The sequence below is a fragment of the Syzygium oleosum genome, unplaced genomic scaffold (assembly GCF_021117445.2).
Source record: "Syzygium oleosum isolate NSW1041296 unplaced genomic scaffold, Sole_v2.1 Sole_v2.46, whole genome shotgun sequence".
NCBI lineage: Eukaryota > Viridiplantae > Streptophyta > Magnoliopsida > Myrtales > Myrtaceae > Syzygium > Syzygium oleosum.
The window spans coordinates 1167195-1180498 of record NW_026607530.1 but is presented as its reverse complement, the minus strand read 5'-3'; the positions used below and the strand labels follow the sequence as shown (position 1 = coordinate 1180498).

The window sequence follows — 13304 nt, the reverse complement described above, 5'->3', positions numbered from 1 at the left end:
ATGAAGATTGGGTTCATCGTACTCCATGTTCTAAAGAGGCACACATCAAGATACAAGTACTGTCATATGATCCCGACTTGCATAGCACAGGCAGATTCATCAACCCTGAGACCACCCGAATGTGCATGATGCTTGGATCTTCATGGTGGATTGCAGCTCCGGTCGTATACACTTTTGCAAATGGGTTCCGGATTCTTCTTGGGAAGGCAGGGTCTGTAAGGTTTTCCTTTCTGGGGTGGTCTCCCGCATCCAGCCGGCTGGCCTCGGACGATCGTGGCATAGGCCACGGATCCAGCCCCATGTCGTCTACGATGAGGCCGCTGCCGGCGAGGCCGTGGCTGTGGTTGCATGGTAAGGCGGCGGCGCAGGCGCCGATGTTGCTCGAATGCGATGGTGAAGCCCTGGAAGCCAGGAGGAGGAGTACTACGAGTAGCGAGGAGAATGTAAGAGAGCGAGTATTGTCGCCTATAGCGAGATCTTCCATGGCGATGAATATGATGTTTTAGGATTTGCCGAACCTTCTCAGACGGCTCGCCTCATGTCTTAGGGCTTCGTTTTTGGCGCGCGCACATTGCTTATGTATGTGCAAGAGACTAGTGCATTGAGAGTAGTGGAAGTGGCGTGTCATGCTGCATAGTGAAAGCAACTTCCATTAACACGACATTTTCATATGTAAGGACTAGGTTTTTTTCTTTTCTTAAAGGAAAGTACATGGACTTAAAAGTGGATATTTCTGAAAGTATGATAGGAAATCGGATTTTTCCCTTGAAATATTTGTGGAAGATAAGCAATAGGAGTATAAATTGAACAAAGTATAGTACAAGAACCAAAATCGAATCGGGGGCAATATATGAGGAACTTTTTGTAATTTCCCCTTAAAGAAATCAAGAAAATTAGGAAAAGAACAGATGAAGAGTTCCCGCGCAACCAGCCGACCACCACGAGGTGAATGCCTAATCCTGTTCTCTCTATCTCAACGGGAGAATGGCATATTCTAAATACATCGAGACTCATATCCAATAAATTTTCACTTTTTAAAATCAAATTTATCTTCTTCTTTTTTAATCAAGGATTCTATCCATCCATACCACTGGGTTCATAAAGATAGAGGTCCACAATTGTCATGAAGCACTAACATCGCGATATAATAGGACTCGAGAGAGTCCTTGAATTTTAGGTTCTTGGGAATGAGAGTTGATAGTGCCCTAGAATCAAAGCTTTGTTGCCGCTCGTAGTGGGAAGATCATGCGCAATCGCATTCGGCAGCGTGCCCCTCAGATGAAGGGGGTTGTGGTGGAGTGGAGCACTCAGAGTCTTATGTGTGCAAGAATGTTGGTGTTGAAAGAGAGAGAGAGACAGCACAAGCTTAGTGCTCTAACTTTTCAAATGAAATATTCTATGAACATTATGACATTAGTTCGACCCAACTTTTAGTGTCAATGTTAATACGGATGCGGATCCTCCATCGCTTGCCGGACCCTCCACGTGCTGGCATGTGTCGGCCGTCGGTGTGCTTTTTCTTTGACTAGTGTCATGTGTTTCTCTCTCTCTCTCTCCTCTCTCTCCTCACCCTCATTGGCCGTCCTAGGCGCCAAGATCTGCTTGCTCGCTGCCACCGCCACATCGGTGCCACCACCCTGACCGGACACAATCCACCTCTGTTGCCATCGCCATCAACTTGCCGCTCCAACTCTCTCGCTCGGCCAGTCCATCCAGCAATGTCCGTCCTCTTTCCCTTGTTCCATTTCTGCTCGCCCTCCCCTTGATTTGGATGAGGCCTCGGTGCCGCCGTCCAGCCAATTTGAGATCCGGCCATCACCTTTGAGATCCAGAATGTGGGATCTAGAGGAGAGGAGTATCCAAATCTAGAGGCCACTCTCCCGAATCTCGTCTCATTTGGGTGCCGGCTCAATATTATCCACCCCTGCGCTCACATGGCTTTAAAATACGTCGTGCTAGTTTAAGATCGCACAAAATTTATTTACCTTTATTTAGGCGATGTAGAATCAGATACATATGAAACTCAAGATCCCCACCCCCGATACCATTATGGGCAGCCAGCCCCACCCAAGGGCCAACACGACTTTGAAATAGGTCATGCCAGTTAAAGTTACACGAGACTTATTATGGGTGAATGTTAAAGAAGAAAGGCCCTATGGGTTAATTGGTGCCGTAGACTCAAACAAGCTCAACCTTTACAAAGCAGTGGATGTGGGATATTGAGAAGACGAAAACATAACAAATAATTGTCCCCCGTTGCTCATCTAGACATATAAAGTAAGACTTACTAGCAAAGAGGTTGTTCTTTGGTCTTTCCTGATAACTAAGATTTCGTTTGTTTCGCGGAAAATAAATAAATTGTAAAATAATTTTTTTAAAATAATCGATTATAAAAATGAACGAACAAAAAATATTTTCACCGCTTACGAAAATAATTAGACGTAAATTGTCATTGGTAATGAAAGCATTTTTCATTGACTAATTATTTCAAGTGATACAAGCCATCATTTTTAGAAAAAATATTTTCCAAATTATTTATTTTTCACGAAATAAATGGAGCTTAAAAGGAATAAATAAATGGGCATTTTCTCTTAACTATGGCCAGTTCTTTTTCTTTCTTTTTTGAAAACATATTCACCAAATTGGTCCAAATGTCCAAAAACGGTATATTCTAAGTGCATTAAGACTCGTATCCAATAAGGTTCACTTTTTAAAATCAATTTGATCTTCTTTAATATAAGGATCGCATTCATGGACGACATTATAAAATCGGCTTATAAAACGGGTGCACGGTTCATTTTACCACCTCTACTCTACTCACATGTTTGATGGACGGGAACATTAAAAAAAAAAATCGAATTCCGACGAACAAGAAAAATCAATAAAAATTGAACCAAATTCTTGGATACCTACCCCGACCATGGGCACCATTAGATAGAGGCCATCAATATCATCTTGGAGCACTAACATCGCGATTTGGGGCTTCAGAGAGCCCTTGAATTTGAGGTTTTTCTGAGTTGATAAGTGTCATAAATCAAGCTGTGTCGCTGATTTTAGTATTGAAAGGAGATGTGGAAAGAGAGGAACAAACAAAAGCTTAGTGCTCCCTCGTTTGGAAAAGTCTGGTAAACATTATTATGGCATTAGGTTGACGTAACTTTTAATCAATTTTTTTCTTCCATTTTCGATCAAGACTGACTAGATAATTATAGTGGAATTTAATTTTCAACTATGAAATATACATTCGCTCAAATTATCGGCATAAAAGATAGGTCATTAATTGTGCATTCTTAAACTGTCATAAATATCATACCAAAAAAAAAACTTCTAATTTTCTATATAGCTTTTGTGATTAAAAATATGAGATCATAAATTAAAATTAATAATCTTCTTTGATAACAGGATGTAGGATAAGATGATATCTTGTTGGGTGTAATGGGTTAAAGAGATGATAGAAATACAGTAACTTTTGTTGCTTAGCCACACAATATATTGAAGGGAGAGAAAAGGGTATTTTGGTCAATTGACTTAAAAAAGAGTGTTTTAGCTTAAATGAGGGTGAAAATAGCGTCGCCCTACGAAAAAAAGTCCAAGAACGAATCATCATCTCGTTGTAGATCCGCTATTGAAGACCTACAACATCTATTGGTGGATCTTTGCTATGGCCGAGCCAAGTCGTCATTGTGATCGACTCGTCACCGGATCATCACTTCCGTCATTGGAATTTGTCTCTCTGTGTGTTTGTGTGCATGTGCAGAGAATATATTGATTTTACATGAAAAATTCATAGAATAAGAACTCGTAAACTGTAATAAACAAAAGTTATACAAAAGTTAAGTTTAATGAATAAATTTCATCCATGGTCACTGACATTTAACAGATTTTGTGATTAGATTTCTGAATTTTGAAATGAACTTTCAATTTATATTGCAATTGATGCACTTTTTGGAACTCACCAATTTTCCTGCAAAATGTCGACAGGAAACTTACGTGGTAATGACGTGTCACCCAAAAAATTCGTGACACGTCCATCACATCGGTAATGCATCAAATAATCCGCTTTTGAAATTGTAATGCATAAGGTATAGTTGCGATCAAAATTCAATAATTTGACGTTAAACCATGAAAAGAATTTAATAGTTTATTTTAGTGAAAGCTGATAAGTTAATATTTTTATCGAAGGCCCTGGCCATATAAACTGGCAACAAGAAGTGGGCATAAGCAGGATCTATGGAGATGACTTGGAAAGCTGGGTCCTGAAATGGGTTAATAAGCTGCAATAAAAATGGGCTTGAAATTGGTATGTGCCCAATCCAATATTACCCATACATAGTTAGGCATTTTATTTGTTGGGCCCATTCGAACCCGTTTTTGAAATTTTTTAGGCAACCCATTTGTAATCCGACCTATAAAATATGAGGTAAAAAGAATGAATTTTAGACCCATATTGCCACTTGTATTCGAGACAAACCCCAATCTCAAGTATTCTGAAAAACATGCTCCGCTTTAGCCCGCTTTTGGAAATTTTTCCTTATTTTGTTTACCCCTCATGTTCTATGGAAGATCACTCAGGAACAAGCTTTTCCCCGGTCAAGACTGATTCAAGAATTGTATGCTGAAGAGATCTCCACTGTTAAGGATAATAATGCATAACTCGTTTAAATTCAAAATATTTTGAATTAGTCCATTCTTATCTCAATTAGTTATTACTATAGTTATTACCGTAACGGATGTAGTTATTACTCTAGTTACTACTGTAACGGACTAATTCAAAATTCAAAATACTTTGAATTAGTCCATTCTTATCTCATGTAATTACTATAACAGTTAGAAGACAAACTCTATAAATACAAACGCTATCCTAGAATTGAAGAATAAACGAAACTCAAGCTCAAACTTAAAGTATAATTCTTAAATGGTATCAGACAACCAGTAGGATCCTTGGAAACACCTCTGCTATTTCTTCTTTCTCTTCCATTATTTTGACCTCTTCTATTCACGATGTCATCTCCCACATCCACTCCGGCTGTGCAACACCACCTTAGCCTCAAACTTTTCGGTGATAACTTTCTAATGTGGAAAACCCAGCTGTTTCCGTTGCTTCGTAGCCAGTCTTTAATGGGATATCTTGACGGCAGCATTATATGTCCTCCTCCAACTATCACCCCCACGGGCTCCACTACTACTGCACCGAACCCTGCATATGATGAATGGATTCGAAAAGACCAACTTGTTCCTAGTTGGATGATATCTTCTCTTTCACCTGATGTCCTACCCTATGTGGTTGGATTATGGTTGGATTAGCTACTGCTGTCGGTGCCTGGAAGGCTCTACAAACTGTTTTTGGATCTCTATCACATATAAGCATTCTTCAGCTTCATATGCAACTCCAAAATACATCTAAAGGTGACAAGTCTGTCTCAACTTATCTCCACGAGGTAAAGTACGTTTCGGATCAATTGGTTGCTGCCAATCGCCCTCTAGGGAATGAAGAATTAAATGCCATTGTCTTTTGTAATCTTGGTTCTGATTTTTTTGACGTTATTGCTGCCTTGGCTACAAAACCTGATCCGATAACCTTTCCTAAACTCCATTGATTGCTCCTCAATCATGAGCTTCGAATGAAATCTGCTACGGTACCTATAGAGGCAAATGTTACCACTTACACCCCTCCATCAACCACCCCTACTAATCAACCGCAATCGATTTTCAATTTCCTACTATCTACCACCCAAAACCCTCAATACCGTTGGCAAGGCAACCAGCGCAATTATGGAAACTCAGGCAATTGATCTAAAAATAGGAAAGATCGATGCCAAATTTGTCAGAAATATAACCATACAGTTGCAAGATGTTATTTCAGGTATTCACAGTCTAAGAACAGTACACCTCAACCTATTGCTAATATGGTTGGGATTCTTCCTACCCCATCGTAGCAAGACTGGTTTCCGGATACTGTAGCTACTCACCATGTGACGCCCGACATCGCAAATCTGCAGATCTCTGCACCACATAACAGTAACGAATCTCTTCGTGTAGGTAATAGAACAGGTTTAGACATTGTTAATGTTGGTTCTTTCACTCTCAAAACCCCTATTAACAAATCTTTCCATTTCTCAAATATCCTTCATGTCCCTACCATTACACGTAATTTGCTTTATGTACATAATTTTACACGTGATAACAATTGCTTCTTTGAGTTTCATCCATTTCACTTTGTTGTGAAGGATTTGCAGTCCAAAACACCACTACTCCAAGGTTCGCTTAAGGATGGACTATACCGGCTGCCGGGTCTTTATACCACATCTCTATTCGCCAACACAATTTCACTTGATACTTTCGCCGTTACCATTACCTGGCATGCTCGAATGGGCTATCCCTAACAAAGCAAAGTTCGCTCTTTGATTCGTTCAAACAATTTGCCATGTTCTACATTTGATTTCAACAAATGTACTTCCTGTTTGTTAGGCAAATCTCATAAAACACCCCTACCCCCCAATCATAGTATTAGTAAAGCACCTCTCGATTTAATTTTTACTGATATATGGGGACCTGCTTCAATTAATTCTATTTTCAGTTATAAGTATTTTGTTCTATTTGTTGATGATTTTTCCAAATATACCCGGTACTATTCTATTCAAAATCGATCTATGGTCCCTTCCATTTTCAAAAAATTCAAAATTATGGCTGAGAAACAATTTGAAAAATCCATCAAAGCCGTCCAGTTTGATTGAGGTGGGGAATACAGAAGAGTGAATAAATTTTTTTTCAGACAATGGAATTCTCCATCGTGTAGCATGTCCACACACTCATGAGTAGAACAGAGGAGCTGAGCGAAAAATTCGCCATACTGTTGATACTGGCCTTACATTATTGGCACATGCATCTCTTCCACTTAATTTTAGGCCTTATGCTTTTGAAACTACAATTTACCTTATTAACAGTTTATCTACACCACTCTTAAACAATATCTCACCTTTTCAAACACTTTTTCATTAAGAACCAAATTACAAGTTTTTAAAAATATTTGGTTGTGCTGTTTTCCCTTTATTAAGACCATACAATTCGCATAAGTTTTCACTCCGTTCTACTCAATGTGTGTTCTTAGGATATAGTCCATTGCATGTTAGTTATCGTTGTTTAGATTACAAAACTGGACGCATGTATATTGCAAGACATGCTCATTTTATTGAAAATATTTTTCCATTCGCCATACTTGGTTCCCACCTTTCTGAAATACCCTCACCATCACATCCTTGGTTGACGATCTCCATAGCTGGTATGTCCTCCCAGGCAAACCATGGTGTTAATAGTAATATTCTACCTTTTACCCCACCCTCTAACACTTCTCCACCCACCTTTGAAGAACCGTCATCGACATTATCAAATACTAATACCGCTTCAACATCTAACACGTTGGTTTCTAGTCCGTTTAATACTGGTACAGGTTCTAATGAGACACTTTTAGATGCCTCCCCACAACAAGTTGTTGTGATACCTTCACAATTGGTTTATCAAAAATCAAGAACCCATTCAATGCAGCTGTGTCAAAACTCAAGGCCCAGCACTCAATATCTATTGCCAGATGTGAACTTGACTGAAATAAGCTCTAAGGAAGAGCCATGATGTTTCACCGAAGCTAATAAAGATGAAAAATGGAGGGACGCGATGCTTCAAGAATTTAATGCTTTGTTGTGTAATGGAATACGGGTTTTGGTTCCACCGAATCCCAAAGCAAATGTCATGGGCTCCAAATGGGTTTATCGAGTCAAGACACGTGTAGATGGTTCGATAGATCGGTACAAAGCCCGCCTCGTGGCCAAGGGCTATAATTAGCAGGAGGGTATTGACTACACAGAAACTTTTTTTGTTAAAGCAATCATCGTCCGTACAGTTATTTCATTTGCTGTGACAAAGGATTGGAAACTCCGGCAGTTGGATGTTAGCAACGCATTTTTAAATGGTAACTTGACTGAAGAAGTCTTCATGGCTCAGGCCCAGGGCTTCGTTGATAAAGAAAGGCCAAACCATATATGCAAGTTACAAAAATCCTTATACGGATTGAAACAAGCACCGCGAGCTTGGTTCCATCGATTGAGCATCTTTGTAGAATCATTGGGATTTATTGGATAAAAAACCAATACTTCCCTCTTTATACTACATCGGCCCAATTTCTCCATTTACATGCTCATCTATGTTGACGACATTGTTATTACAGGATCCAACACGGCATTTATTCAATACACTATCAATTGCTTAAACAAGGAGTTCTCTATAAGGGACTTGGGTGAACTTAATTATTTCCTGGGAATTGAGGTGATCAAACATCCATCAGGGATTCTTCTGTCACAACAGAAGTACGTTACATATCTCCTCCACCGAACCCGAATGGGTGGTGTTAAACCAGTTCACACGCCCATGGCTACAAATACCAATATAATTAATCAGGGTAAGCCACTTGAAGATGCTACTTTGTACAAGTGTACAGTAAGAGCTCTTTAGTATATCACCCTAACTCGACCAGATATTTCTTATGCGGTAAACAAAGTCTGCCGGTTCTTGAAAGAACCAACAAAAGACCACTGGAGTGCAGTAAAGCGGATCCTACGCTACTTAAAGGAAACCGTTTCGCATGGATTGTTCATCAGTTCCCACTCCACCACAGAACTCCATGCATATAGTGATGCAGAATGGGCCGACTATCCCACTAAGTAGCGAATGATATAATTCGGAATGAGTTCAACGCAAAATAGATTTTTACATTTACGGTTCGCGATAGTTCGAGAAAAAAAACCGTTTGATAACGACCAAAATTTTTATTTCTAACGAAACCCGTTTGATAACAAAGACAAAATTTCTATTTCACGAAACAAAAACCCGTTTGATAAACAATAGAAAATTCTATTTCCAGGGAATAGAAATCCATTTTTTGGAAATGGAATAAAAATAATTAAAAAATCCGAAAAATTCATAAAAATCTCAAAAAAAATTCAGAAAATCCCAAAAAATTGAAAAATTCCAGAAAAAATCATCAAAATGTCGAGAAAATAAAAAAATTCAGATTTCGGGAAAATAAGAAATTTGTTTAATTTTTCAAAAAAATCAAGAAATCAAAAATTTCAAAATTTCACGAAATTCTTAGAATACCTATAGTCCCACTTTGAGTAAAATTTATATTTTTGAGGTGCCCAAAAAATAAAAAATAAAAAAAATTCAAAATTTCACAAAATGGTGAATACATGTAGTCACTTTTTGAGTAAATTTTAATTTTTTGAGATGCCAAAAATTTTAAAAATTAAAAATTTCAAAACTTCGGAATGAGCAGAATACAGTGGCTAACCATTTCAAGAGAAATTTAATTTTTTGAGATTCCCAAAAAAAAATAAAAAATCTAAGACAGCCCCTCGTCACTTGATGTTTGGTGAAGAAATTAATGTTCAAGAACTTTAATCACATCCGTACGTGGTGGTAATCACTGAAAAGAAAAGAAGGGGTCACTGGCTAATGATAACGTATCAAGGCATGCTTTAATTTACTCAGATGGCAATTGAGGGTGTTCAGTGTTTGCATTTCCCGCAAAGCAAAGGATATGTTGGTTACAAAGGTCTAAAGCTTGTCTTTGAAACAAAGCTATCAACTGTGATTCATCCATCTGTAGTTCTCACTCCCACACTTTTGCATTACGTCGAAGCTCGCCTTTTCTTTTCCGTTTTATTTTGTGGCAATTTGTGAAGAAGATTCCACAATCTATAAATAGGACTATGGCTTTTCTGCTACTATCCGAGTGGATCTCACTTCCGAGGAGTTTTTGGTCTTCACCAAGGTCAGAGACAAGTTACTTCCTGATTCAATTTTCTCTGTTCCTGATAATTGACTATGGAAGGAGCACTTTTTGCTCATTACATGTAGAATACGACAGAAGTTTCAGAAATATAATCCAGGAACATATCAAGGTAGACATGATCAAGCGAAAAGAAAATTTGCTATGAGTCAAATACTCGAGTCAGTTGCCTCAGTTTGCAATATACATGCTTTTGCATAAGATAGCAGCATGCACACAAGATTTAAGACCTCTATAGACTATACACAGTCTCTTAGCACAAGAGATCCCGACTTCCGCCAAATAAAGCTCAAACTGATGAACATTTTAATCATGCACGGTTATTGCAGAGCTCATCTTCTTATTCCTCTCAGTAAAACCGCCGTATGAAGACAATCTAGGGAGGCAACAAGTCACAGTTCTAACCGGTTTCTGCTCCTCCATCACATGGTCTCCATTAGGAGTCCTTTCGCCGCTACACATGAAAGTGGAAGGCGTTCCTTGATCAGAGATCAGAAGAACATCGAGTATAGTTGGCTTGGCTTCAGCCTTTTCTTCTGCCATAGCTTTGTGAGCCGAAGCATCATGATCGGCAACATCTTCTTGATCCGTGAGGCTATCTCGGAAAAGTTCAGCGAGTTTCTTTTTCTTACTTGTTGGGGAAGGCTTGGGAACAAGGACAGGTGCTTTGTCCCGAGGGGCATTCTTAACCAATTGTGTTCCCCTGAATAAGGATGGGTGGATAGGAGTGTTTCCACGGGAAGGAGTACTCCCACGAGAAGGAGTGAAATCTGCAGTAGAAACAAGAATGAGCACACAAATAATACAAAAAAGTATTATAGAATGATATAAGCCAGGAAAGAAAATGATGACACAATAAACAGCATATCTCGTGAGTAAAGCAAAATCTTGCTCCTTCTCTTGTTATTTTTCTTCCTTAGGATTGAATAAATATAAGAGTCAGGAAAATCTGCATAGCTAAATGACAGAATTTTCCATGCAGTTGTTAACTTTAAGGCATATGATGATTAAAAGCAAACTCATAAAGATGATGAGAGACTTTAGGTAAGTTCATGATGCTATATCAGGTATGGAGTTGGACAACTGCACTTTGGCTGGACAATTATCAATCGATTAGAGATCAGTGCTAGTTGCAGCCCCTGTTCTTAATGTCAAGATGGTCTCAGGTACATTTTTAAGAGACTTCAATTGATTTCCATCAATTCGCTCAATAGAAGACTGAACACCCAATTCATCGCCCCTACCCCGAGAGAGAGAGAGAGAGAGAGAGAGAGAGAGAGAGAGAGAGAGAGAGAGAGAGAGAGAGAGAGAGAGGGAGAGTGAGTGGTGCATACTAATTAAGTGAGAGTGCTAAGATTGTTGTCTAAACCCTGCCATTTTTAGAGGGAAATCAAAGGAGTGGCGGTAGCTTAAAAGCGTCCTCCTTAACCAAGAGCAACTTAAATTGATAAATGAAGCAGGCAACTAAAGAAACATTAAACAAACCACGAACCACCACACATGTCACCATTGACACTGAAAAAACATCTTCACAGTCGTACTCTAACCAGGGCTTCGAATCGAAGAAAACATCCTCTTTACTGCCTGCATTTGACAAAGATATATTGTTCCAGTTCAAGCATTGACAATATAAGAAAATTAAACCACACCTAGGAAAAACACAAAGCACGCATTCAGATTTAGGCATCAAGAGAAGCAAAGCACATTGACCCACTCAGCTCAAAGATCAAAACCAGTAATTACATGATAGTTTATTCCTTTAGTCAGCTAATTATAAAGACAACAAAGCAGAAAAACTAGTGCTGCAAACATCATCACCGCTCTCTAATAGAGCGGGGAGGCCAGATCTGGGGAGGCCGAGCGGCCTCGCCATGGCCGCCGGTCGACCTCGCGGTCGCCCAGGCCGAGCGGCCATGGCGGGGCCGCCGGTCGACCTCGCGGTCGCCCAGGTCTGGGCGACGGCGAGGCCGACCGCCGGCCTGGGCGAGGCCGAGCGTCCTCCCCAGACTGGGGAGGCCGAGCGGCCTCGCCCAGGCCGGCGGTCGGCCCAGCCGTCGCCCAGATCTGGGGAGGCCGCTCGACCTCGCCCAGGCCGACCGCCGGCCTGGGCGAGGCGGAAGCTGACCCCCTGATCACGGCGACTTCCAAATCCAGAAAAGAGAGCGAGCAAACGAGCGGAGGATCGGAGCTTACGTGGAGCAGGAGCGAGCGGCCCTGGCTTCCTCTCGGTCGGAGCGAGCGAACGAGCGGCCGGCTTCCTCTCGACGGCGACAGAGAGAGTTCAGAGAGAGACGGGCAGATCAGAGAGATGAGAGGAGACGAGAGACATGTTTTGAAGAGAACGACTTCCTCAGAAATGGTTCTGAGTTTTGTTCAAGAAACGAAAAACCAACTTTTTTTTGGTTCTGATTTCTGGTTTCAGAACCGGTTCTGGGACAAAACTAATAGGCACTCAACAGGAGGTTATGCAATTTATATGGGTCAAAATCTAATTTCTTGGTCAACCAAAAAGCAGCATACCATTGCACGTTCCTCAACCGAATCTGAGTATTAGGCATTGGCAAACGCCACGGCGGAAGTGGTACGGTTGCAATCACTATTACAAGATTTGGGCATCTCTCAATCAAAATCTCCTATCCTTTGGTGCGACAACCTAGGGGCAACACATCTTACGGTGAATCCACGTTTTTCATGCTCTAACAAAGCATATTAAGGTAGACTTTCACTTCGTCCGCCATTTAGTGTCACAACGCAAACTTGAGGTTCACTTCATATCTACACGTGACTAAATAGCGAATATCTTCACCAAGCCTCTTACAAGGTGTTGTCATGATATGCTCATATCCGAGTTGAAGATCATCAAGAAGACCACCTTGAACTTGTGGGGGCCTGTTAAGGATAACAATGCATGACTTGTTCAAACTCAAAATATTTTGAATTAGTCCATTCTTATCTCAATTAGTTATTACTATAGTTATTACTGTGGATGTAGTTATTACTCTAGTTACTATATTTTAAATTAGTCCATTCTTATCTCATGTAATTACTGTAATAGCTAGAAGACAAACTCTATAAATACAAACTCTATAAATACAAACGATATCCTAAAGTTGAAGGATAAGCGAAACTTAAGCTCAAACTTAGAGTATAATTCTTACATCCACGTATGAGGGGGATCGACACTTTCCCAAATTAGCAAGTAATAAGGAGAAAGCTTTCCTGCCATTAATCGAATTTCACTTTCTGTGAACAAGGGGTTGACTAAGACATTGTTTAACTAAGAAGCGAGGTAGTAATCGACATTGAAGAATTCTCGATGAGGATGTAACTAGTTTAAGAAAATGTTCATGCCCTCGTTAATGACACAGATGAATTCCTTTTCTGTACTAAAATAGATAAAGAGTTGCCATTTTCACATCTAAAATTGCTTGATCGTCCTTAATTCATGGCAACTCCTCTGACT

General features: G+C 40.0%; 1 protein-coding gene across 1 annotated transcript; it reads right to left on the bottom strand.

The window, feature by feature from the left end:
- Nucleotides 1-10147: 10147 nt before the first annotated feature.
- Nucleotides 10148-11714, bottom strand: LOC130136567 (uncharacterized protein At3g27210-like). The gene is made up of 3 exons (XM_056306611.1): nucleotides 11660-11714; nucleotides 11327-11425; nucleotides 10148-10611 (listed from the first exon to the last, which is right to left on the bottom strand). The coding sequence occupies exons 1-3, from the start codon at nucleotides 11712-11714 to the stop codon at nucleotides 10148-10150; spliced, it is 618 nt and encodes a 205-aa protein (XP_056162586.1).
- Nucleotides 11715-13304: the final 1590 nt, after the last annotated feature.

Excerpts from the sequence above, each read along its gene's own strand:
- LOC130136567 (XM_056306611.1), bottom strand. The coding sequence starts at position 11,714 with ATGGCGAGGCCGCTCGGCCTCCCCAGATCTGGCCTCCCCGCTCTATTA. Across the intron at positions 11,426-11,659 it reads CCCCGCTCTATTAGAGAGCG|GCAGTAAAGAGGATGTTTTC; the intron begins GTGATGATGTTT and ends TGTCAAATGCAG. Across the intron at positions 10,612-11,326 it reads GACATGTGTGGTGGTTCGTG|ATTTCACTCCTTCTCGTGGG; the intron begins GTTTGTTTAATG and ends TTTCTACTGCAG.